A 27,181-nucleotide genomic window follows, 5' to 3' on the forward strand; every position below is an offset into this window, starting at 1 on the left:
CGTTTGATTCGTGATAGTAATGTCATTCTAACATTTATGTAAGATTGTTGCTAATTAAAATAAATGTATGGAAGGTCTGAAATTACAAAACAGAAATGTTTCTATTTTGTTAAAAACAATTTAAAAAGAGTTCATTTTACACGAATGCTCATAATGTGTGAGATAAATATTTCATGTACAACTCGTTTTTGTTTCTTAAATATTGAAAAGTTCATAATGCACTTTGAGCATAGAATACTACAGAGAACTCTGTCATTTCCCGGACGATTTCTTGAACGGTATTCAAGTAAACATCAACGGAAATTCTTACTCTGCCGGTTAGATAATTAGACGATCGCGGTCGATGACGCCGGATCGCGGTCGATAAACAATATTTGATATCTTTTTAGTTCATATTTTTGTTTCATAATTATTGAAACGCATATAGCACATATCGTCACTACTTTAAAAAAAAACTTGTATCTTCGTCTGTCATTGAAATAGTACATTACATCAGAGGCCGGGAAAATGAGGATTTCCGGCCAAGTGGGTATATAATATATAGGATATATACCGGATAGGGATACGAGGCCGGGAATCCGTTTTCACGCCGAGGCATGTATAGTGATTTTCTCAAACATACAATGAAATAAATAAAAAAAAGCTCTAAAGGACAATATTTAAAAAAAAGTTACTTTGCAGGCTTAGGCCTAAAAAATAATATGAAATCCCTTTACAGTCCTCTCGAGTTGTTGCGCCCAAAAAGCGATACTTCCCAGCCCATTTTAAGGAACGTAAAGACAACATTTCATTGCATGTTTGAGAAAAGAAAATTGTAGTAAGTATGTATGGAATGCATATAGACTTTCTGTGTTTTAACTTTGAGGAGCAGCGTGAGATACGAGATTTTTTCAAAGTAGTGACGATATGCCAATTCAGGTAAGAATCTTTACTTATCAAAAAATGGCGTTTGAATCACTCGTCGATATAGATGGGGCCCAATAAAAAATGGTGATATGTGCAGGCAAGCCGCCGGTGCCCTACGGACGCTCGTCGTCAGCCGGCGTGGCGGCGCTGAGCGCGCTCGCGTCCCCGCCGGCCACCCCCAGCGCGCCCGGCACGCCGCGCCTGTTCCGCACCGAGGCGCAGCACCGCGTCGAGGACCACCGCCCCAGGTATGACACATATAATAAACACCACCAAAACATACACACTGCATTCCCATGCTTTGTAAACTCGCCTGTTTTGTCGAACAGTTCGTACACCTTTGAAAAAACACTCCATCCATCCATCCATCGGACTCTTAGACGCACGGCCGGTTTCCATCTTTTCTCGGAATATCCACATTTCGCCAATTCGCACGAAGCACTTTGCTTCTTCTTTTCTTATGCGCGCTGCCAAGGAGCTCCGGGCGATATTTCCGAGCTCATATAACCCGGCGACCTTCAAATGAAGGGTGAACAGGCATCTTCTGGGCGAGCTCACTCCATCGTAGGCCACGTCTTGCCTTTGGCTAGTCTGTGGTCAAGAGTAAGCCCATTCATAATAATAATAATTAAAAAAAACACTGACACCGATGCCGTTGACTAGTAAAATCCGCAACACATTCGTGATTGTTATTTGTATCCACTGCTTGTCGTTGTTTACCAAGTGTGTGAATATACCATACAAACTTTTCAAATTCATTGTCTCATGTCGCAAACTAGTGTCACAAATTAAATTATGATTAAGAATTGTCTTGGTTAAATACTCGTTTACAAAATTTAATATTAAATATAGTATTTTCACGCCTAAACAAAATATTATTATCCATCTTGTATGTAATTTGTATGTAATTACATATTTTAGATAACAAGTGAACTAATAATGTAATCTGTTTCTCCCATATTGTAGGGGAGTGTCTGTGGAACGCATCATCCCTATCGCCGTGGCTGAGGAGAGCCCGCTGCCCGCGCCCGCGCCCGCTACTGCTCCCGCGCCCGCTGCCGCTCCCGCGCCCGCACCCGCCGTCAGCAGGCAAACTAGTCACCAACCGCTGAGGTACCATTACATTATTATTGCTTATTCTTTAACTTATTCTCGAAGTTTCGCGGTGAATTGTAATAAGTGTTGTCTAACGACGCAAATAATAATGCTAACGTTTCGTAGTCATCGATAATGACACACTTGAGATCTCTAGTGCCCACCCGCGATCAAATATGTTATATGTATAAATCAAAATTGAAAAGCCGGCAATCGAGACTGAAGCTCTGCTACGCATGTTATCAAAGGCGCCCGAAAACCACCTGGGGACCGAAGTCTCACCACCACTGCATTTTTCAACCGAAAAAATCCCGTATTCAAAAATCGCCCCCTGCATTTTCTTTCTTTAAATTCCTTAAACTTAATAACAAAGCGTACCAAAATTTCGTTAAACTTACAGACGATTAACGTCAAACGAGTCGACCGGCAGCGCGGCCGAGTCCGTTTCAAGCGGCGGCGAACCCATCAAGAAGAGCGCTAGGGAGTTCATCATACCAATCGCCGTGGAAGGCAAGGGATACGTCACGCCGAGACAACGCAGCACCGAGCCCGAGATGACACGCAAGCCGCGCAAGCCTAGACGCATCAGGTGAGGCATTATCATTACTAGCCTCTACCTCTGTCGGCAAGGGGTAGCGTAACCAGCGGTAGCTGACCTATCGACAGGGCGCGTGGGAGTTCATACGTGTCGGGGCAGAAGGCAAGGGCTACGTCACGCCGCGACAACGCAGAACCGAGCCACGCAAACCGATGACACGCAAACCAATGACGGCAAATCCTTCAAGAAAGGCGCCATGGAGTTCATTATACCCATAGCTGTGCAAGGCATGACGAGTCAACGCAACACTGAGACTTATATATATTACTTAGTAATTGCTTTACGGGTCCCACGAAGTTCCAGTTGACGCTCAATGCTTCGCACGGTGTACCTCGCACCTACCTATCTCTTATTTTGGGATTAGTCCTACCTCAACTGAACGGCTAACTCAAAGTAATTTCATCAATATACCGATTATATTAAATGTTTATGTTATTCTTTCAGCAGCCTCGTGAGCGGCGGCGAATCTGAAGAAGAAGATGACACCCATATGCATCGCTTGAGGTACACTTTTATTTAAAATAAATTATAGAACAGTACTAACAGTATTTAAACTTTCACGATTATTACACATAATTATTTTTTATTTTTAAAAGCGATAACTCATTGTATTGCAAACGCCAAGTAAAACGTTGGAGGTCAGTTTAATATGTAGTTATACGCGATTAAGTCCCGGTTTTTAAAAATAATTAAGTACTAACAGTATTCGCACTAGAAGCGATCTCATTGTATTGCAACGCAAGTAAAACATATATTTGTTTAGGTCGACGCGCGCGGCGCGGGCCGAGTCGGTGAGCTCGGGCGAGGAAGACGAAGAGGACGAGGGCTTCCATCTACTAACCGCGGAAAATCTCTTCTCCACCTTACTTCACAGGGTAAGAAATTTTTAGATGTATCTTATTAAAAATGAAAATATTAATATCGCCTTAATACGTTTTCGGGTCACTGGATTAACATTTTATGAACAGAGTTGTGAAACGCAGTCTGTTTCAGCTATTTTTTAAACCTGAGAAGTCGATTCTTCATTGAACGCTCGACTATTTTGTCCGCAATGATTTTATCAACACAAATTGTGATTATAATATCATGTGATAATATCTGAGACGGACAATTGAGCTTATATGAGTTATATGACGCACTTGGTGAACATTGCGCTTCGAGCTTCTACAGTGTTAGCATACGATAGGCACGAGAGTATCTCGGGCGACATTGATCACACGTTTTCTACTTTTAATGGCATAAGGACGCGTACTCTATGTCGTGGCAACATCGTCTCGCTCCAATCATCGCCCTGCTGCTGAGATATTTTCCACAATATTGCGTAAGCCCCTACAGCTAGTTATATGGACAAGACTAAACAGACAATGTTTTGTTTATCCAGGTTCGCGCACTGACCAACCGGCTCAACGGCGAGGAGGGCCCCGGCTTCCAGCGCCCGCACTCACTCTTCAACAACCTGCACCACGACAATTTCTTCAACAGGTACCTCATCTACACACTTACTGGACTTAGCTTATCATACACTCCTTGACCTTGATACAAGTCGATTAATGAGAGTTGGTATGATTGATATGAAAAAAACCTAATTGAATGAGGAGCCACTCTATTAGTCCATTGCACAGATAAAGAATTTCATACGTGAGAGCAAGATGATATTTTTTCTCTCTCAAATATGAATGATAGTGACATTCCTATACACTTGCACAGGCGCCGCCTGGCAGGATAAAACGTCAGTGTGCCTTCTCATTACTGACACATCGATATCCGGTGTATCGATATACAATCGTAACTGTCATGGCTAAGCTACCATGTTATTGGTTAATCTGTCACACACATGCATACTTTCAGTCACTCACTCGTTCCATTCCTGCCAACTCTTGTGAAGCGGCCTGTGGTCGCAATAGCCGGTTGCAGTTGGTCAGATATGTCTGAATGTGGACCCATTTGATCAAAGAACACTCGTTTCGAATTCTCTTAGAACCACTCGTTACGCTCGTGATTACATTTAAAGATGTTTACCTAGCGGTAACATAATTAGCAAGAGCGCTTAAACTTGGTTGCTAACTCGGTTAAAATCAGAGATCGGACGGATTTGCGACATTCTTAGTGACTTACGTCATTTTAATGACTTAGTATGAGATGACGCACAAAAATCCGATCTCTGGTTAAAATATACTATTACCTAGTAGCTTTCTTGGGACAAATGGGCCTGCGAACCTTTAGATGTCACTTGGTGTGAAGCTTATTGTATTTCAGAATGTTAGAAAAAATCATCTCATTTTTCAATACGATCCCGATTTCATTAAAATACTGCCTACCTTTTCATAGATAAATAAAGCTTTTATTGCGCCTCTATCTCTAGTAATAATATTTATCTACGTTCCATGTGATAAGTTCTCTACAATATACACCAGTCACTATTTGTTTTAAAATTATTCGCCAATATCGTGTGTTTGTTTTATTCACGCAAATCTAAACTTAATCTAGACAGTACTTTCTATTATTTCCATAGAACTTTGTTATCTCATAGAAATTTTTATACCTTCAATGTGCCGCCATCAAATTATTCAACTATTTTTTAACAGTATGAAGCGCGAAAGTTTTTCTGCGGTCACGATTTTTTTAAACCAGTTATCTAATGACCGTATATTGTTTTACGCGGTGAACGCAGCAGGAACCGCATTGTCATATTTCATAACAACCTCGCGATTAAGGGTAAACAGTTCAAGATCTATGGGAGTAAAGATATACCGTTTAGTGACTTTTGTGTTCAATACCAACTAATGAATTTAATTTTCCGCATGCAGCCCTCACTTACCACGAAGAAACTTGCTGTAAGTATACATCGTTTTCGTTTCTATATATTTTACCGTTTAAAATAAATGAAATTTATTGTATGGTTCCCTTGTTTTGTTTCACGCAGCACTCATAGATATGTGGAAAGTAAACGAAGTGTGTCGGAAACGTGAGTTGAAGCAATAATAACTCACTTTTGTGTTATAATTTTAAATATATTATCCTACACCTTTCATTTTATATATAATACACCATGTCACAACAGCAGCAGCGATTTCATGGTCGCACAAAATAAATGTAAATGTGAAATCGACTCATCATGCGTCACTTATGCACGCATGTCTTACATACTTATTAGAATGCGACAGGTAACTTATTGGGCGTGGGAGCGTAGGTTCGAATCATACCGACTGCGCCAATGTTAGATCGAGATCCATAGCGGACTGAGCTATTTCCAAATGCGCAACTACCGACATAATTATAAGTATATTACGAACAGGTGTGGTAATAGAAAAAGGTATAAACATTTTGGAAGTTTTGAGGGCTGCGGTTATAAATATAATTTAGAAACATCAGATTTTAAAACATCTTGCTCTATTTTCGAGTTAAATCAATTTTGTTCGATGCTTTTGTTCTAATCAGTATGAGCTGAGTCAAACGATAGACAGCCATCCATCTTGGCCCTGATTTAAAATTTGACCCATGGATTAATCTGATCCTTTCTCCATCCAGACGCGAAGGCTGGGGCTCGCGCGACCTGCACGCGGACTTCGAGTCGATGTTCAACAAGCCACGCCAGCCGCCGCGAGGTGAGACGCACGCAGCACGCTCGCACGCACGGCCGCGGCCACGGCTTCACACCTAGTTCCATCACACACACACACACACACACACACACACACACGCGATACTTTGGGACGCCTTTACTTCTGTAGCTGAACGGCCCCGCCACGAAATAGGTCTAAGGTGACAGTGGCAAGCGGCGGCCGTAGACTGGAGCGAGACAGCGATGAGACAATTCGTTCGATTCGAACCTATGGCCGTCGCTCGCTACTGTCGCCTCAGACTTATGTCGTGGCCGGGCGAAACACACGCTAAGCGTATACGCTCAGTCGCTACCGCGCAACAGGTTTTAATTTTAACCTATACTTGGCGGTTGACGTCATCGTCAGCGTCAAACGTACACACGTACATTTGTGGATGAACTACTGTTCTTTGGTTTGGTAACGAACAGAGATTGGACAACTGGGCGTCATTCTAACATAAAAGTGCTTATTGTAAGCCTATTTGAATAAAGAATATTTTGATTGATTGATTGAACAGCATAAGGTTCATTATAATCATTATTCCGAAAATGTCATACAAATGACGCCCAACTGTCTGATCTCTGGACTAACGAAATAGTGTAGCGGTATTCTGGTTTGGTGGTTTAAAATCAAAATTACTCAGCTCGCGAGAGAGTTCCAGTTAAAATTTGTTCAGCATTGGCGGTTACAGTATATGTATGGTGCTACAAGATCCCGTAATATAACTTACAGTGCCATTTTTTTGCAAAATATGGTTACAATATATAACACAGTTTTGTAAATTTCTTTGCAAGCAGTTTTGTATTTTTTTTATTCGCCAGTGAAATTTAAAATCTACATTTGTAAAGGCGTCCTTAAATTCAACTGCTGTGAAAGGATAATACTTTTCAGCAGCATAGTATGGAAGTAACGGTCGAGCAAAGTGCCTTAATTCTAACGTAGGCTGCTTATACAATGCAACGTAGAACATTATTCGCGCCACACAATTTTATTTACTTCGTTGTCGTAAGGAAGAACACAGTATTTCGATGAGTTGGTGTTGTGAAAGCTGCTCATAGAGTTTTGATTTTACAAATTTATTTGACGAATCGTATTAGAATGCCAATTGTTTCGTATTTCCTGTTTTTTTCTTTTATACATAACATTAATACATGTAGAAATAAAACTGGCCGAGTTTTAAGAACAGTTAGTAATTTTTCAAATGTAGGAAAGAATGATGTAAGTGTATATGGGAATTATGAAGGGGATGGATAGTCCATAACCTATTGTCTTATATTATAATTTAATAATTTTTCTTTACAATCATTGATAATTCAAGCTTTGATATGATAATTTCTCAGATATTTAAGCTGTCGTTATGGAAGTAAAATAGAAAATATCTTATTGTTTGTCATTCAGCGGTTTTCTCGTATTTATCAGTTTAAAGTATGCAGTATGTAATATATTACGAGTAGTGACATGTACACGGGCAAGTAGGTGCACTCGCATACACAATTCTTTTTAATTCTACTACAGCACCGCAGAGCAATGTCACGCTCACAACGCCACTATTCAGGAGTAGGGGACACAACTATATGTGTACATTATCTTGTGTGGTTTTACAATTACGTGTATATTCAGTGTTAATACAGGCTTTTCCAGCGTTTTGGCGTATTCTGCTTTTGGATTATTATTTATTGTATAGCTTGGCAAAGAAGAGTACAATTTAAAAAGAAAATTTCCTATCAATTAAATGTGCGGGACAAAAACAAGACTACATACAATGTTGCAACTTTTTCATTTTTACTCGTTTTTGCCAAGCTATAAACTCGTTAAATTATTTCGATGAAAAAGTATTACAACTATGTTCATATGTACCCCATGTTTAAAGTTTATTAGAAAGACATACATATATTACGGTTAAACGCTGAAAAAAAAACCTGCATACATACTTTCCGTAGAATAAAAAGCTACTATATACATGGCAAAGTAGCCGTAAGCTTTGTTTAATTATAACAATGTACATCTTATAAATACTGGCAGATATCTGAGCTCCTAAATATTGCGATTTAAACATTCACCTAATTGAGTTCAGATAGCTGTGAATTGTTTAATAGCGAAAAGCGTAATTGGCAAGCCACACTGTAGGATAGCATAGGCACAAGGCACTGAGGACCACTCGCACTAAACAGATCAATTAACTGGTCGCCCTGGCCGCGCCCGTCAGTAGTGTTCGTTGACACTAACCGTACCGTATAACTGACCACTACGGTGTCCGTTATATTGTTTGTAATTTTCATTTTCCATAACATTGTTTAATGACATTAACGATTTTTGCATTGTAGTGTTTTATTTGTTTAAACAGCATTCTTTGTGCAGGTGTTACCCCTCGCTAACATTAGCAGGAAAATGTTGCGTTGCTCCGTAAAAGCTCACTCGTCGCATGGTGTCGAAAGGCATTTCGCACATCGCATCGCTACGGCAATGCATTTAGATTAGACCCGTTTTTTTTTTCAATTTTGTAAATTATCAATACGGACTGACAGTTAATTAATTTGGAAAATGGTCTTGGCATAAATGTGTAGCTAGATTGTGGTAGCACCGTGGTAGACGCGTACCCTACCCGCCCTCGCCGGCCGCCCTGAGGTTGTTGGTTGTGGTTGCAGTTGGGTTGCGCGTTACACTGCATGCTCCGACCAAATCTTCACGCATCACCGACACCGGCGCCGACAAGGCCGCAGACACACAGCAATAGGTACTAAACTATATATTATTTGTTCATTGTGTTTTGTGCTCGCATCGCGCGCGGCTGTGCAAGAGATGCCTCGGAACACGCTGTTCATCTAGTTCGTAAATCAGAAGCAACATTTGAATGCATTACGTGTTCCGTTTGCGCTTTCCTTTTCGATCTAATTCGTTCGCATCCAGCCCTTCTAGTGACATTAACTATTAACACGCATCGATGTTTTCACTGTCGTGGAATATTCTCTATTATCCCCCTCTGTCTCCGCCGCATCAGAACGGCCCACCGCCGCATCGAGATTCGCACTGTATATACTCCATCCGAGCGAGCGTTCTGCATGATCGAAACGTGTGTTTTTCGGTTACATTTCAGGTAATAGTAAGAAAACCGGTAAACAAGGAAGCGAGAATAGCCAAGACGAGGCGCTGGACCTGTCGGACCTGGACCTGAGTCGCATGCAGCTGAGCGGGCGCGAGCTGCGCGCGCTGTCCGGCCTCACGCCCGCGCTCTCGCGCCGTCTGCAGCGCCAGCTGCTCGCGCAGCTGCCGCCCGCCGCCGCGCAGCAGCTGCGCCGCACGCTCTCGCTCAACGCTCCCTCCTCCGCTCCCTCCGCCGCCGCCGCCGGGCCCGCGCGCAGCTCCTCCGCCACGCGCTCCGACCGCGACACGTCCGCCGACGACGTCGACGCCGCCCCTGTCGCCTGCGCCACGCTACCGCGGCTGCGGCGGCCCTCCGCCGAGCCCGAGCAGACTCCTCAGCCGCCGCGCGACTCCAGTGCGCGCGCCACGCCCGACCGGCCGCTGCTCAGCAAGTACCTCACTCCGGAGCGCGCTCTATCTCTGGACGAGTCCTCGGACGGTGGCTCCGTGCTGTCGGAGCCGCTGGCGCGCCGGCACTCGATGCGGCTGACGCCCGACCGCCCCAGGAAACGCGTCTCGCGCTTCCTTCGCCCCGACTTCTTCGACACGCCGCCCGACGAGAGCGTGTACGCGCGACAGAAGCGCGAGAAAGAGATGGAAACGCAGAAGATATTGAGAGAAATTCGGGAGAAAAAAAGCAGGGCGCTCGAGTCGGGCGTCAGGAGCCCCGAGTATGGCACCGTGTCCCCCGTATTCCGCGAGGAGCCCGTGCTGGCGCGCAAGTGTGTGTCCCCCGGCATCTTGCTGGCAAAGGAGCGCAGCCGGTCCAACACCCCGTTCTACCCTATACTGGACAACATCAAGGAAGCCTCTCTAGACAACCACAGGCTCCCGGAGCTCGCGCCCGTAACCGGCGACAGAAAGACTTACATAGACAGTATTTTAGATAGCAAACTGACCAGGCCCAAAAGTTTCCCTGTAAAAAATTTGGAACCGTTCGATGAAAGTAGCACCATGCCGACGGCAGAACCGCCAGGCAAGGAGGAGAGCAAGGAGAAAACTCTGCCGCGGGAATCTAAACTTATACGTCCGAAAAGCTACCCCACTAGTAGCCCGTCGCCTGAAAAAGTATACATCAATCGCACTTCCAAAACAGACGAAACTGTCAACAATACTAGTAATCCGGTGAAAGAGGAAACTCTGCCGCCGCCTCTTAATAGTAAAAACGATGTTGAAGTCAGTTTTAGTATTAGTTTACCCAAGAAAGCAAAACCTGTTGCACCAGTTAAGACGGAAAATTCAAACGACCCGATTCTAATAAAAGAACAAGCGCCAGATGTCAAAGATAGTCCGACCACAAATTTAGTTTTGAAAAAATTCGTAGTAGTAAATAACGAAAGTGAGAAAACAGATAGTAAAGATCATAAAATTGAAAATGGTATCGCGAATGGTAATTTGAACGGCCATGCTGTTAAAGTTGAACCAAAAACTGACGCGAAACCGAAAGTAGTCAATAGCGCTTCTAAGAAAGAAATTACACAAAAATCTTTAGAAACTGAAGGAACCGAAAAGAAAGGGACTATTAAAAAGAAAATAATCAAGAAAGTTTCATCCAAATCAAAGACTGACGTAGGTAACGCGGACTCGAAAGATAAACCCGCCACAGAAAAGAAAAAAGTCACAAAGAAAGTGAAAGAAAAGGATTCAGAAAACGGTGCCAAATCTACCGTCACAAAAAAGAAATCTGTTCTGCAGTCAATAGGGCATAAGTTAGAAAAGTTCACGTCGTCCAAGTCGAACTCCCCCGAAAAGGGGTGCGAGACCAAAACTGTTAGCGAACCTAAGAAAGAGACGGGTAGACTGAGCCGCACGCAGCGGGAGCACTCCGTCCCGGCCGGCAGCGAGCCGCCCACCGAGTCCGGCCTCATCAAGCGCGCCGTCACGCTCACCGACGTGGCCGCGCTCCACCCGCCGCAGCCCAGCAGGACCACCGTCTCCAAGGTCCTGGGACTCTTCAAAAAGTTCGAACCCAAAGATAAAGTAGTTAAACCGCTAGAGAAAACTCTCAATGATCCAGAGCCGACCAAAGAAATTATTCCCGAGAGTGAACCGGTACACGAGCCTACCGACGATAAACCCAAACGACCCACGTCGTTGCTGCTCAACGGTCTGGGTCGAAAGAAGTACGGGAAAAGCGCCAGCGACAGCGTTTCCGTAACGAACGAAAACAACGAACATACAGTACTTAAGAAAGATACCGAATCTAAAAGTAAAAATAGTTTAAAACTGGATTTCTCCAGATTGCCAAGAGTTAAGAAAATAGTTCCTACCGATCCTGTGATAGAACCGCAAATAGTGACCGTTTCCCCCGTAGGTAAAGAAATCGAAAAGGAGGTGGAGAGCAACGGAACTTGTGAGCCGGACGGCGACGCGACGATGCGTAGCCGGTCGCGCAGCCGCTCCGCCTTCTCCGGCTCGGAGCCGCGGACCGAGCCCGCGCACCCGCTGCGCAACCACGAGCCCACCACGCCCGAGCGCGAGGACATCGTCGACAGAATACGAAGGAAGAGCTTCTACTCGAGGTTCAACGAAAAGAAACAACGAAGGAAGAGCAATCTAGTCGGGCCGGGCGCCACCGAGTACGATCCCATCGCCGTGCTGCACGGCACCGAGCGGTCCGACCCCGGCTCGCCCGGCAGCCTCGACCTGTCGCCGGGCTTCTCCGCCGCCTCCGACCTCTCCCCCTCCGCCGAGCGCTACCGATCTCTCTTGACTGATACGCCCATTAGCACTAGGAATAACTTAAGATTTGATAATTACGGACTGAACGATAAGATAGACACGTACCGATCTCTCGACAGGAACGAGTTCCGGAAGTATCCGACGCGAAGTTACCTAGATTACGAGCAGGGGTCGTACGGGGGGCTGAGCCACCGCTACGCGCGCACGGCGTCGCTGCTGGAGGGCGCGGGCGCGGGCGCGGAGGCGCGCGAGCCGGCGCGCTACTCGCGCACGCTGTCCATGTACTCGCCCGGCAACTACGCCACCTACCGCCCCAAGCGCACCAGGAACTCCGCCATCATCCTCAAAGAGACCGAGAAGGAGCCGAGCCCCGATAACATATTAGACAGAATTAGACAAAGAAAAAATTATTCGATTAGCGTCACTCGCAAACCGGACCTCGAAAAGGAACCCTCACCAAGGTGTGTATGATTCCTGTATTTTCACGTAAATAATTGGAATAACTTTCCCCCACTTGAACATAATACGATTTGTATCTGTGCACGCTTCACGCTTTCCGATTAAATTTGTTCTACACTAATGCTTTACCAAGTTTTGGCAAACCCTTAAACCACTTGTGAGGTAGGCGTAGTAATTCATGTAGGTACTGTTATCATATGACGTAATATATCCACTGTCTTCACCGCTACTCTATTATATGTAATTTACTCTGGAAACACGTTTATATCATACTGACGTTTCGGTAGTGCGATTAATGTTTATCTATTGTGTCGTAGTCGTACCTAGAATCTCATGACTTCCATCGCACAACGCAGACTGCACAACTGTACTCTTAAAAACTTTTTAAATCTTAGATAAAAACCACAGCGAATGTGCTTCCAGATCCGCTGTCCCACCTGAAGGCGAAGGCGACGGTGCAGAACGCGCTACGGAAGCTCACTGAGCGGAACTACTAGCCAACGGCGCTGCGGCCCTACTCGAAGCATTTGTTAACTATTCACTCGTCGGATGTAGTTTCGCCACTCTTATACATAATCTCCGAATGCCTTTTTTCATTTCTGTTAAATTATTTACGACTCCATGTCTTTGAGACTGTTACAATTCTTGCCAATACATAATGAAGGATTTGCACGAGTATAGCTATTTTAGAATCTCAAATGACGGTTTTTTGTAGCGAGTCTGCCGATTGTGGCAAGGAGCTAGGAGTATTTATTTAATGGTATATTAGATAGCAGTATACCCTAAGTGTGAATAAATAAATAGATCTTGAAGTCTAATATTAGGTACCAATTTTTTGGATATCAGATAGATGCTATATGTATTTCAGGATTTGCTGTACAAGCTTCCAGACTGTGACTAGACCACGGCGAGCCCGTATTGACGTAATATTTTGCCAACATAAACTTTGTTGATATCTATTGTAAATCGATTCTTATGTGCCTTTACTATAACAAAATGACTGGATTTGATATAGTCAGTTTTATTCAAAGAAATCTAAATGACACGATTTTATTGTGTGTTTGCACAAAATATGTTTATTCGATATTATGTATATTAATTTTAATTAAATACATCCATTTACATTTTACAGACCCTAAGTCAATTTAAGTTTAAATGTTAATAGTCATAAATTGATTGCTAAGTCACGCCCTTAATGTATAATCGAATAGAATGGTGCTTAGTTGAGGTTTTGTTAGAAATAACTTGTATTATAGAGATTTTATGAGATCACTTACACCAGCTGTATTTAGCGTAAGTTTTACGTTTTTATCAGTTTTATAGAGAGTTAGGTAACGAGTTGTGGAAACCGTGTGTTGTGCCGCGACGGCATGTGTTAAAAGCAATCATTTAGACGATCCATTTCATATTTTGTACTTTATTGATCCTATTTATTAATTTTCATAGTATTGATGAATTTATTTATTGGTGTGTGGTGATTTTTAATATTTTCCTGTCACTCGTAGTCGCCGTATTGGTGAAACAGAAACTGTGATTATTAAGATAAATATTGAAATTACTATCACACTCGTTTTGTATTGAATGTGAATAAATTATATAGTTGAAAAATACAGGGTTTCATTTATTTTTATATTATTTCCTTTAATCATCATTCGATAACCAGAACCCAAACATAAAAACCAATAGTGAACCATATTCGGATAAAACTAAGTCGATTTTATTTCATTTGCAATTTATAATGTACGGAAGTGCAGTCCGCAAATACATGTAGAAATTAAAAAGTGGCGACACTTCGCTGTCCTTCTTTTCAAATCATTATAATATGCTACAGCCGGAAAAGACTGGCACCGCATGACCACACCAATAAGCATTACAATGTTGCCATTTTTTGATTTCTACAATTTCTTGTCAGTATGTATCTAATAGTAATACCAAAGACATAACTCCGTATAGACAGATAAAGTCTTAAGAAAAAAACGTACCTCAGTACCATACAGAAAAAGGTACGGTGGCCTAGATGGCATTACACCTTTCGGGTACGCTCAGATAGATGGCGCTAATATTAATATTTGACATTTTAAAACATATCAAGCTAAGAATATGGGCCAAATTGTCAAAACTGAGGTTCAAAAGTTTCAAGCCTGTGTCAAGAGATGGCAGTCTATGCACTGATTACACATTTTACTTCGACAGTAACTCTCTAATACTCGATCCTCTTTGCTAATGACTTTGACGATTCAGTTGAGGGGACATGTCACACTTCCCGAAAGTAATCTAATTTGATCCTAAAATCTGAATATTAAAGTTAAGATTTTAATGTAACTCTTTCTATGCCTGGAAATGGGTTAACGGGCTCAGTTTTTTTCTTTTATGACCCGGATGGTACTCTAAGTCAAATTAATACCAATTCAGGGGTACCTAACATAATACTGACTGGCTTAAATTAGGGTCTTGCAAAAAGAGTATAAATTAATAATTTTTAAGAAAAAAAAAACCGTCGCCTTTCGGGTTCTGGTGAAAGCTACTTGCGAATGTTGGATTATGTAGAAATGTGTAAGTATTTTTTAAAACTGCTTTTAATGCTTTAATTATTAGATGGAAACACAAATGAATATACGTATAACGTTAAGGTTTGAGGAGTTTCCTCAATTCCTCATGAATCCGATTATATTATAAGAAATCGAAGCTTGACAAACTTTGACTTCAAAACATATGCTTAACAAACATAACTAAATAAATGTCACTGTTCTGAACTTAAATGCATGCTTTTCTTACAAAAATACCAAAGTCACTATGAGTGTGCCGTTCAGGTTTGAGGAGTTTGGTTCTGGCCATCATCAGCAGTTCCACTGCACCAAATGTCACTGTTCTGGACGAAAGTGCATGCTGTTCTTATAAAAATACCAAAGTCACTATAAGTATGCCGTTCAGATTTGAGGAGTTCGGTTCTGACCATCATCAGAAATTCCACTGCACCAAATGTCACTGTTCTGGATGAAAGTGCATGCTGTTCTTATAAAAATGGCAAAGTCACTATAAGCGTGCCGTTCAGATTTGAGGAGTTTGGTTCTGGCCATCATCAGCAGTTCCACTGCACCAAATGTCACTGTTCTGAACGAAAGTGCATGATGTTCTTATAAAAATACCAAAGTCACTATAAGCGTGCCGTTCAGATTTGAGGAGTTCGGTTCTGACCATCATCAGAAATTCCACTGCACCAAATGTCACTGTTCTGGACGAAAGTGCATGCTGTTCTTATAAAAATGGCAAAGTCACTATAAGCGTGCCGTTCAGATTTGAGGAGTTTGGTTCTGGCCATCATCAGCAGTTCCACTGCACCAAATGTCACTGTTCTGGACGAAAGTGCATGCTGTTCTTATAAAAATACCAAAGTCACTATAAGCGTGCCGTTCAGATTTGAGGAGTTCGGTTCTGACCATCATCAGAAATTCCACTGCACCAAATGTCACTGTTCTGTACGAAAGTGCATGCTGTTCGTATAAAAATACCCAAGTCACTATAAGCGTGCCGTTCAGATTTGAAGAGTTCCGTTCTGGCCATCATCAGCAGTTCCACTGCACCAAATGTCACTGTTCCGTACCTAAATGCATGCTGTTCCTTTATTAACACAAAAATCACCATATGTATGCCTTTCAGATTTGAGGAGTTCCCTCGATTTCTCCAGGATCCCATCATCAGAACTGGGTTCTGAGAAAAATGGGACCAATCTGTATGTATATACATTCAATCAAAAAAAAAATTTTCAAAATCGGTCCAGGAACGACGGAGATATCGAGGAACAAACATAAAAAATAAAAAAAAATAAAAACATACAGACGACTTGATAACCGTCCTTCTTGAGATATGAGGCGACGGTTAAAAAGTGGCAAAATTATAGTGTAATTTCTTTCAAATCAATATGTTTATGTTAATCAATATGTTGTCATTTTGGGACACCCTAGCTTTATGTGAGAAAACGGGATGACACTACGATATTGCCACTTTTTAATATCTAGGTAGGTACTCTTTTTTTTCCAAGCTGTGTAACATTCGACTGTTGCCTACCCCAAAAACGACAAGGAAACAAAAAACCGCTTGTCTACGTTTATTAAATATTACACTGTACATAAAATTGAGCATTAAGTAATGAAGTCCCGTATTCAGTTGGCGAGGTAGCTGCTGGTGCAGAGGCAGCCGGCCACAATGGGCAACACCCGAGGCACCCACTTGTACTTCAACTCGTTGGGTAGGTCCGCGTACAACTGGCCTGCGCGCTCGCGTTCCTCTTTGCTGTTGCTGCCTTTTAGTACTGTTAACTGAAACGAATTAGGGAATATTATGCAAAACTGTGAGCAGAGGGCGCCGCTGGAGCATTGAGGAGGGCCTACCGCAAACCATGTTCGGCAATCGGCATAATGCCCCTTTATGGCGCTTTTAAATTCCTGCATAGGTAAGTATGACACTTCACAAAATAGTAGGTAAGCAAACCGCATTGTAGCGTCATTGAGAAAAACTTCTCGAAATATTGTTTCAATACTTTGGGAGACTTTCAGTATTTACGAGTACTAGAGTAGCAGTGGACCTTATACCAATCAGTGGACCTTATTGCAAAAAGGGTTCTACTCGTATTCTTGGCATGTATAAGGTGCTTTGTCTAGCGAGTTCCTCGAGTTCACCTGTGTCGCGTTTCTCAAAGCTATAAGCGGATTTTCAAATTTATATGAGAAAGAAAGAGACTTGCATGCTTGTAGCTTTGTGAAATGGGTCACCTGTCGAAGTAATGATCCGACCCGTACTGAAACATGTGAATCATTTTCTGGCACCTACGGCTTGGTACACTTGTTGTCGTCGCAATGCTGATCGTGGCCTGATGGTATTAGAATACTGGTCGAGGTAAAGGCCCGACGCGTACTGAAACATCTGTGGAGTGTAAGCTACTTACGTTATAAATAATCTTCTGACACATACGGCTTTGTGCATTTGCATCGCAGGTGAGGTTCCGTATACCTTTTGCGGCTACCACAGCGATATGCCGAGCGCATCCCTCAGGTTCAGGGTGGCTAGCCGAATGGCACAATCGCTCACGAAACGCTCACGAAACGAAGCGCTAGTAGATATCTATCTCTATCGCGCTTGCGTATTGCCTGGTATCTAGTCGAGGTAATTGTCCGACTATTGCTGCAAGATGTTTATCTGTGGAGTGTATCTGAGCTACTTACATTATATATAATTTTCTGGCACCTATACGGCTTTGTGCACTTGCTGTCATCGCAGGTGAGGTTCCGTACCTTCTGCGGGTACCACAGCGCCATGCCGAGCGCATCGCTTAGGTTCACGTAGTGGTCGAGGTAATTATCGGACTCGTACTGAAATATTTCAAAATTTTGCCGTTGTATTTTCTTGCTCTACACCTAGAAAATTGTCGTTGTTTCCACAAGGAGGTATAGTTCCACAATGCATTAAATAGTAAGGAACGCAGAGAACTCGAAGATAATTGAATGATAAACCAAAAACTTTGGTGTACTTAGTTACCTATACCTATTTAAATTAATTGGGAATTAACAGAAATAAAGTTTGATTTTGAAGAACCGAAGGAATGTGATACTTAGTTATATAACGTTTGCACTTCTTGTACGTGCGTGTGTTCAAGATTATTAAAATACATACATTGATTTAGGTACTAAAATTATTAGAATGATGTGCACTATACTTACGCTACGTTCACAGTTACATGGAACATTTGATATCGCATGCTGGAAATTAAGAGTTAGATTTAGTTCATTTGTCTTAAACAAGGTTTCTGAATTGAACTATAGTAAATTATTCGTCCGTAATTGTTGACGTTTTAGAATTCGTTACTTGATAGCGTTATTCATATGGAGAAATTGAACAGCGCACAAAACAATTGACTACTTAGGTACAGTCAGCCAAGAAAGTGGTTTACCACTTTTCGACTCTAATTTAAACACATAAGGTCGAAAAGTGGTAAACCACTTTTTTGGCTAACTGTACTACAACCAAAAGTTACATACATTTTCCGAGACGTACGCTATCTAGTCAATGGGTACTTATTTTAACGTCAAAACTCAGGTAGATCCGAGGTCCTTGTACCTTAGGACAGGTAGTTTAAACTCTAATCACTAAATATGTTAACGTACGGAATACTAACATTAGTGTGCTTTTTAACTTTAATATTCCCTCTCTTCCTCGTCCTAGTTTCGACCGAGTTATCAAGCAGGATGATATCGTTCCTGATCATATTCGCGTAGTCGACTATAAACTCTGGTAGCGGCGCCGGCCGGTCAGGCTCCGGGTAGTCAACAGGGTAGTCAATCCCGACTACGTAGTTGTGAAGGTCGGTGCGAGCGTCGACCATGTAGGCATCCATGTCTGACCGCTTTGCTGATGCCCGCGGGAGCCAGGATTGGATAGCGACCAATAAACCCAGACAGACGAGTATGAATACACAAGTTCTGGATACCTGGAAGAAATTATTCTCATGATCGATTATTCAAAAGTGACAAGAGAGGCTCGAAACAAAACTTAGAAGATGGTTGAGATGATACCTGGATATTTGATGAACTGACGTTACTTAACATAGGTAGGTATGGTTATGAATAATACATTCCGCAGTTTTTAATGAAAATACACGTAGGTATGGAAAAAGAAGGCCGGTAGGTAAGGGAATGTGTACTTACACATTGTCTTAAGTATTTTGGAGCATATTATCAATATATAGACGACCGGTCTGGCCTAGCGGGTAGTGACCCTACCTGCTAAGTCGCGGTCCCGGGTTCGAATCCCGGTAGGGGCATTTATTTGTATGATAAGTACAGATATTTGTTCCTGAGTCATGGATGTTTTTATATTATATATATCGTTGTCTGAGTATTTGTATATTATATATATCGTTGTCTGAGTACCCACAACACAAGCCTTCTTGAGCTTACCGTGGGACTCAATCAATCTGTGTAAGAATGTCCTATAATATTTATTTATTTTATAAGTAATATTCTACGAAACAAGATTTCACAACCATAACTACCTAAGTCAGTTCATGAAATATCTACCTAGGTGTCGTCTCAATCATCTTCTAAAAACTTCTAATTTGCTACAAAAAAATTGTTTTCAGCCTCTCTTGACACTTTTGAATATTAGGTATAGCCTCGTAGCGCCCACCACACAATTTTTTTGCTAGGGAATTTTGATTCTTATTGTACTTGAGATTGAATTCAATTTCATTTGTTCGAGAAATTTTAGAAACAAAAGAAATTATATTTTATTTGTTTACATGAAAATTACTTTAGAAAGTACATTGGGCGCCACGAGGATAGGTAATATAAATATAAAGGCGTTATGAAGTCACTGCTCATTCTCGGCGATATCGCTACGCGTTCGTAAGTCGCCAAAATGTAATATCTAGCGTCCTAACGTAGCAGCGGAACGTGTGATGCTGATAAGTTTATTTATACTAAATCTGTTTGATATTTACTATAATTATATTATACCTATTAGTAATTATGATAAATCCGTTTACAGTCAATTGGAAGTCTCTATTTTAAGTAACATTTTTGTACGCACAATAATTCCAGTCGCGTTTTTATAATCCTCGTACTTTAAAAAATAATCCTGTACATATTCTCTATTTTAACACTTTTTGTTAACAACACTAAATAATAAATAGGTTCTCAATTAAATACAAAACCAATTTTTGAGTTATTTAAATAAACAATTGAGTTTTCAATAAAACAATCACGCACACGGAATATCTCACTTCGATAAAAAAAACCCAAAGCAAAGCAAGATTTGGAACCACTTCGCCTTATGAAACTTTAAAAAGTGCACTAATTAAAATAATAGAAAAAAAAATATATTCCTAAAACTATGCCAAACGAACTTACCATTTTATCCTAATCGCACCAAATCCTTGTGTCAAATGAGATCGGTCAAGAAACCAATCTTGCTTATATACGGCCAATGATTGACAGCTATATAAAGGATCCATTAGGGGCTGAACTTTCGCTCGCTAGACCCCCCCAGGTATTGATAACAATAGACTAACGAGCTAAACAAAAGAGGGTGTCGCAGTTCATACCTCCGGAGTAAGGAGTGATATCCACAAGTGAGGCTAAGCTCGACGCTGCGTGTAATCGATGGATATTTTATTATGTTACTTACCTGTGTTAAAAATGTCCGGGTATGCTTTAAAAATTCCATACTTATTTATTTCAAATTATGCATAAGTGTTCGCTACTGTACTTACCATAGATCAAACTACCCATATTAAACACAAGAAAAATAAAATATAGAAATAACGGCGGGCCCTCATAATACGCATCATCTCTCTTTAAAGACACTTAGTAGGCCCCAAAGGTACCTAGATGGGTACCTGGTTTTATCGTCTCTCCTTACCACGCCATAGGTCGTTTATACAAAATGTATGTGTTGTACAACGTATCTAACAAAAATAACATTTTGCACTGTTTGCATTTTGTAAAGCCGCAACTATAGTACAGTAGTATTAGATACTTAATTACGCATAAAAAGGAATGAGAACAAAGTTATGACACGAGGAAAATAAATATGATGGTCTTTTTTATTCTAGTATTATATTAATTTAACCACTATAAATGTTAAATAAGTTACCTATGTATTAGCATTTAATATTGAGTTATTAATTTTTTTTTAAATGTTACTTCGATAAAATACCTACCCGCTGCAATAACCGCAGTGCATCAAACGCTCATAAAAACATATCTTCATGGCTATAAGATTTTAAGAACATTTTCGTTTGATGCGCAAGGAAACGCTTATGTGGTTGGTTGACGAAATCGCACTTGCGCGGGATTGCTCACATATACTGCAAGTTTGACACATATTCGTGCACAGTCCCGTAAGCCACGTCCTTACAAAGAAATATTTAAGTCAATGATCTTCATTATATGTGTAAGAAATATCCTTGTTTATTACATGAAATGCGATCCTTTGACGCAAATGGTTAGGGTTTGCTAAACCTATTGGCCAAGCCAATAGGAAACGTCTTATTACGTCGACAGCTGCTTCGGTTTTTTTAATCACAAAATGGTAGGTTTCGTCCTGTAGCTCTGCTACACAGTACATTTTATCGCACTTGATCTGTCAAGTGCACTAAGTCTTTAACATTGGTAGGCCGGTAAGTGATATTTTTAAGCTAGGCTAAAAGTAAAAAAAATGTTGATGGTTTCTAAAAATGAGTAGTTTTTTTTTTGATCTTTCTGCCTTCAGACAGGCAACCTTGAGCACCCACCTACTCGGATATTGGGTAGTACCCAATGTCCCAGTTGTAGGGCACCAAACTCGCAGATTTTACGGTCGAGTTCTTGATTTAATCCCAACAATCTTTCTTATTATTTATAATTAACACTTTCGAAACCGGGCTCTACGCGGCGCTACGACATTTTCGCTACATACGGGGAAACCCATGTAATCGGCTACGCTTCTACGAGCGGTGTACCCGACAGTCGGGTTCTTGGTAGCGAAAGTGTTAACCTCATGTAAGGACGTCATTGAGGGAGACAAACTTCCATTACGTCCACAGTGACATTGAACATAAGGCCGAGAACAATGGGGTATCCATTACCCTCTGATATTGATAAGTTTTGAGGAAAATCTCCCCGGTAAGTGTACCTATCCTTTTAGATAATGATTATGTCTTACATTGACTGTGTAATTTTATTTTGATACGACCATAATCAGAATAGTGTGCCCTTATTTACGGCAAAATAAAAGAAGAAAACAAGTAACTAAATTAACGTAACAAAGTTATACCGAGCGTGCATGAACTGTAGGAGGCAGATCGGAAGCGGTCAGATTTCCTAATCACAGAATATATACCTAGTAGTACAAGTACCAGAAGGCTCACTGCTTTGATGTTCACAAAAAAACCCCCGAGCGCGACATAGTGGACCGATTTTCACGAAACATGGCTAAGAACACTCCCGACTAACTCAGCTTTCAATCAAAAAAAACTAAATCTAAATCGGTTCACCCGTTCGGGAGCTACGGTGCCACAGACAGACACACACACAGACAAACAGACAGACAGACAGACAGACACGTCAAACTTATAACACCCCGTCGTTTTTGCGTCGGGGGTTAAAAATGCCCGCTTTCATAATTCTTACCTACATTAACAAAACGGATCCCACGCGAGCAGTCGATATTGAGTTCTATTGCGCCGCGCGAGGGTTGTTATCACTGAATTGGCGGCGAATGGCCAATGTCCATACGTGTAGCTCGGTGAGAGCCGACTGTCTCAATGTATGCCACAAGATGGCAGAACCTAGTATACACGAACGAGAACAGTAGAGACCAGCAATTGCTTTAGCGAAAAGTAAAAAACCCTGTTATGTACACCACAAATGGATCCTTTGTTTTTATTTACGTACCTACCTATAGGATTATATGTATATCGCGAAAAAAATGAGATTTTCGGTAGCTTTAGATATCAAACCTATATAAATAGCCAGGCGGTTATTTATAGTTTTTGATATCTTAATCCGCCGACCCACTTATTAGTATCGAGTCGGTTAGTTTGTGCGTTGCGGGCAAAGTAAAATGTGCCACAATAGTAAATAATGTGCCACACGTGCCGCCGCATTGCCGTCGCCGGTCAGCCTGTCGCAGCTAAGTGCGTTTTCACATTAACCGGTCCGATATCGGATATAGGACCGATATACCATACATTTAAGCCTCCATCTTAAATTTTTGCCTTTGAAATCCTTCCGTCATCCGATATCGGATCGGATAATGTGAAAACGCACTAACCGGGCCAATGCACTACTAAGGTGTGTGAAGATCGGGTTCCACTTAAGAGGATGTCCTCCCGGTACTCCGGAACATGGTTAATTCTAGTCTGCAAGTTGCAACACCGTGTAATGCAGGCATTATTCTGAAGTGGCCGATGAGGTGGTGGAGTTTGTTCGCCGGAACACTGCATGGCTACATTGGCTACGCACTAAAGGAGCTGCTATTAGGTTATTAAGAAGTTGCTATTAGGTACAAAGCCTGAATGAAAAATTACCCCCGCATTTTTAAAATAGTTACTGAACTGTAATTAGTTAAAGAGTGCTTGGTCCCTTTCTCACATATACATAAGTCAACATGACAGATAAGGACAAGCGATTTTTTGGCTAATTCAGGTTTTTAAAGCGTTAATGAACAGCGTCATTAGTAGTTGACAAGATATTATTATGTATTAACACTAGAATAAGTCTTTTAATATAATTTAAGGTACTAACTTTTAAAATGAGTGCTTCATTTCGCCGTTAAACGTAAGTTTGGCGAAAAAAAAACTAGAAACTGTATAACTGTAACCTTTGTTTTCAATAAATAAATAAAAAAAAAAGCAAAAGGTACAATCGCGCCACTATGTGCACTTCAGCTCGCGCGCGGTTGCTGCAGGACACCCATCGCAAGCACAGGCTAACTGGCCGTAAAGTATTACATTTCGGCGGTAAGGGGGCAACCTGCCCAATCCTGCGCCTGGCATCTCATTCTTACTTATTGCAACGCGCGACGACAGGCAAGGTCGTATCAAAACAGTAACAGATTATTAAATCGGAATAGTCATCGAGGGACGTTTCTCTATTGTTACTGGGAATCTGAACTTTTATTTTTAACCTGTATATTCAACAGCAGAATAAAAATAGTCTTACGGCTGCACATAAAATTAATGTTAGTGATGATTACTTTATTTCTTTTTCCCAGTAACGCAGAAAAGGCGGCAGGAAGGAAAAAACGACGGTAAGAATCAACGGCTTTATATTCACATATATAAAAACTTTTTGTGGGTGTTTAACGATACAAATTAAACATTACATAACAACAATATTTATTTGTGTGCTGTGAGTTTTTGGAAAGATATTATTATGATTTACTTGAAAACATTGGCATGGTTAACATAGGGTGCGCAGGGCCAAAGTTGGAAGTATCTGGTAGTCGGGAAGTGGGTTGAATTATGTTTTACATTTTTTGACGCGTACAAACATAGTTACATACATATGTAAGTATCAATCAATTTTTGACCTGTACCAACAAATTTCTCACATAAGTATGTAACTATGTAAGTAATTGGGTGACTCAACTTTTTCTTGCCTGTTATTGCCATAGTTGTCCCATGTTAGTCCCCTGAGTCACGCTGGTTTTATGCAAAATTATGCTACTGAAATTATGCAAGCATGGATGTTTGTAGGTGGAAAATTAAGGAAAGGGCTTGTTAACACCAGAAAAATGCATGTTTGCATAGTTTAAGTAGCATAATTTTGCATAAAACCAGCGTGACTCAGGGGACCGTAACCATGGCAACAACAGGCAAGAAAAAGTTGATTCACCCAATTGATTTATTAATATACCTACAGCAAGTTAAATAAAAGCTTGTGGTTGTGGAACGTTAGCTAAGACAATTCTATACGTAACTTCTTCGACTCCTACCAGAGTGTAGTTTAAAGAATATCTGACATATTGTGCCCCAAACGTTTAATCTCTTTCTTAACAATTTGAGTGACGTATCATAAACATGTGTCATCAAGAGTGCGTTGTGAGCAGCATCGGGTTTTTGCGGAGAGTGCGGATCGCGAGCTCGTAGGCCAGCGCGCCCTGAAAACAAACGTATTATCTGAAATACGATACAAGTGCAGAAAGCGCTGGTGGCCTAGCGGTAAGAGCGTGCGACTTTCAATCCGGAGGTCGCGGGTTTGAACCCCGGCTCGTACCAATGACTTCTTCGAACTTATGTACGAAATGTCATTTGATATTTGCCAGTCGCTTTTCGGTGAAGGAAAACATCGTGAGGAAACCGGACTAATCCCGATAAGGCCTAGTTACCCTTCGGGTTGGAAGGTCAGATGGCAGTCGCTTTCGTAAAACTAGTGCCTACGCCAAATCTTGGGATTAGTTGTCAAAGCGAACCCCAGGCTCCCATGAGCCGTGGCGAATGCCGGGATTAACGCAATGAGGATGATGATGTGCGATAAGTTTATCTCTTTGATTTTGCTGACACCTACTGACATAATGTAAATTTATTAATTACCGCTACCTTAAGGTTGTCTGGAAGAAATCGCTCTTTAGCGATAAGACCGCCTGTTGTTTATCTTTGTTCATGTGGTTTCTATATTTTGTATTGTTGTTTTTTATCAAGGTGTGCAATAAAGAGTATTTGTATTGTATATTTTCTGAAATACAATACAAGTGCAGAAAAGAAACGAGTGGCGATAATTTAAAACATGATCGAAGGGAGTGTTTCAATAGTTCAATATTTGCATCACATACATATTACAATAGGTCATACATCGCCGTGTGCCTGCTATACGGCCACAATTCAAAAAACCGTTTTTTCGAGAAATCGCGTCTTAAAGTTTTGAGAGTATAGTTGAGGCTGTTGAATAGGATCTTACTTCCTAAGTTTTAGGTATATAAATTTGAAATTTGGCTTCTTTTACTCGGAATGATATAACCTTTCATAAGATCACGCCACTTTTCGCGAAAAAAAATTTTTTTTCTAGATACAAGGCCTGAAAGACAGGTATTTAGAGTTATGGCTGTATTGCAGAAACATTTTTTTAAGATTTTGAGATGCGTCCAAAATTAAACGAGATTATTGGATAAAGGTACCTTGCAAATATATATGAAAAACACCAAATAGTTAAAATAATTTTATTTACGAACTTTGACAGTAACGATAGCAATAATTATGTGTAACTAACTAGCTTATAATCATCAACATTATACCACCATTCGTCATTACCAAATAATATTAATTATTTAAAATTGAAACAAATTAAACTTTATAGCTTACGATATTGGAGTCACCCTGAATAGAAGCCTGAATTTCAAGGAACACCTCACCAGCCTCTTTGCGAAGTTCAAGACCCGGAACAGCATCATTCAGAAGCTTACTGGAACTACCTGCGGTGCCAACGCAGCAACATTTCGGACAAACGCGCTATCCCTAGTCTACTCCTCTGCCGAGTAAGCCTCAGCCTCAGCGGTGTGGCTGAACAGCACCCATACTACCGCAGTTGACGCCTAGCTGAACCACACTATGCGACTCATCAGGGGCTACCTAAAACCAACTCCCACACACTGGTTGCCGGTGCTGAGTCATATTTTACCTCTAAACTTCCGCCGAGAAAAGTGCCTATTTCGTGAAATCGCCAAGATTCGAGCAGACACAAGTTTACCCATCCACCGAGACCTCGACGCGCTAAAGGCTCTCAGACTGAAGTCTCGACTACCCCCCGCAATTAAATTCCACGAAAGTGGGTCACAAGTAAGCCCCTTAGAGGCATGGATAATGGACTGGGTTAGCCAGAGCTCTGTCTAAGGAGCTGTTCGAGTTGATACTGGGGCCCGACCGATGGTTTGGTGTAGCCTGAACCGTTTTAGGACAGGCATCGGAAACTGCTCATCTCTGTGGTGCAGATAGGGATGGCGCGAGTCTGCGGAGTGCCAGTGTGATCACACTGGTCACCCAGATCAGACGTTGCACCATATAGTCTTCGAGTGCCCCATAACCAAGTTTAGCGGAAAAAGGGGTGATCTTAAGACACTTTCGACAAATGCCGTTGAATATCTTAAGTTAGTTTTTCAATAATTGATGTAGAGAACGACGTGTAAGCCATACGATAAATAAATGCAGACGGGTAAAAATAATTATGTC

General features: G+C 41.4%; 2 protein-coding genes across 3 annotated transcripts in view; one reads left to right on the forward strand and one right to left on the reverse strand.

The window, feature by feature from the left end:
* The window catches only part of LOC125226061, a 30,575-nt gene extending 16,484 nt beyond the window's left edge, over positions 1 to 14,091 (forward strand). Inside the window, 10 exon segments of the mRNA XM_048129897.1 lie at positions 1,004 to 1,154; positions 1,873 to 2,019; positions 2,402 to 2,590; positions 3,044 to 3,103; positions 3,363 to 3,474; positions 3,981 to 4,081; positions 5,407 to 5,433; positions 6,128 to 6,204; positions 9,296 to 12,485; positions 12,907 to 14,091. Of these exon segments, the coding sequence (XP_047985854.1) occupies positions 1,004 to 1,154; positions 1,873 to 2,019; positions 2,402 to 2,590; positions 3,044 to 3,103; positions 3,363 to 3,474; positions 3,981 to 4,081; positions 5,407 to 5,433; positions 6,128 to 6,204; positions 9,296 to 12,485; positions 12,907 to 12,967 (4,115 nt within the window). The 3' untranslated portion in view covers positions 12,968 to 14,091.
* A 2,484-nt stretch (positions 14,092 to 16,575) lies between these two features.
* Positions 16,576 to 27,181, reverse strand: part of LOC125226374 (zinc finger protein 677-like) — a 28,409-nt gene continuing 17,803 nt past the window's right edge. The window contains exons 11-14 of one of the 2 annotated variants that reach the window (XM_048130343.1): positions 18,653 to 18,964; positions 18,198 to 18,236; positions 17,703 to 17,849; positions 16,576 to 16,799 (exon numbers count right to left, since the gene is read on the reverse strand). In XM_048130343.1, coding sequence (XP_047986300.1) covers positions 16,644 to 16,799; positions 17,703 to 17,849; positions 18,198 to 18,236; positions 18,653 to 18,964 — 654 coding nt within the window. In that variant the 3' untranslated portion in view covers positions 16,576 to 16,643. The remainder of the gene's footprint in view (positions 16,800 to 17,702; positions 17,850 to 18,197; positions 18,237 to 18,652; positions 18,965 to 27,181) is intronic. The other variant, XM_048130344.1, reaches the window with a different exon arrangement.

The sequence above is a fragment of the Leguminivora glycinivorella genome, chromosome 5, assembly GCF_023078275.1.
Source record: "Leguminivora glycinivorella isolate SPB_JAAS2020 chromosome 5, LegGlyc_1.1, whole genome shotgun sequence".
Lineage (NCBI taxonomy): Eukaryota > Metazoa > Arthropoda > Insecta > Lepidoptera > Tortricidae > Leguminivora > Leguminivora glycinivorella.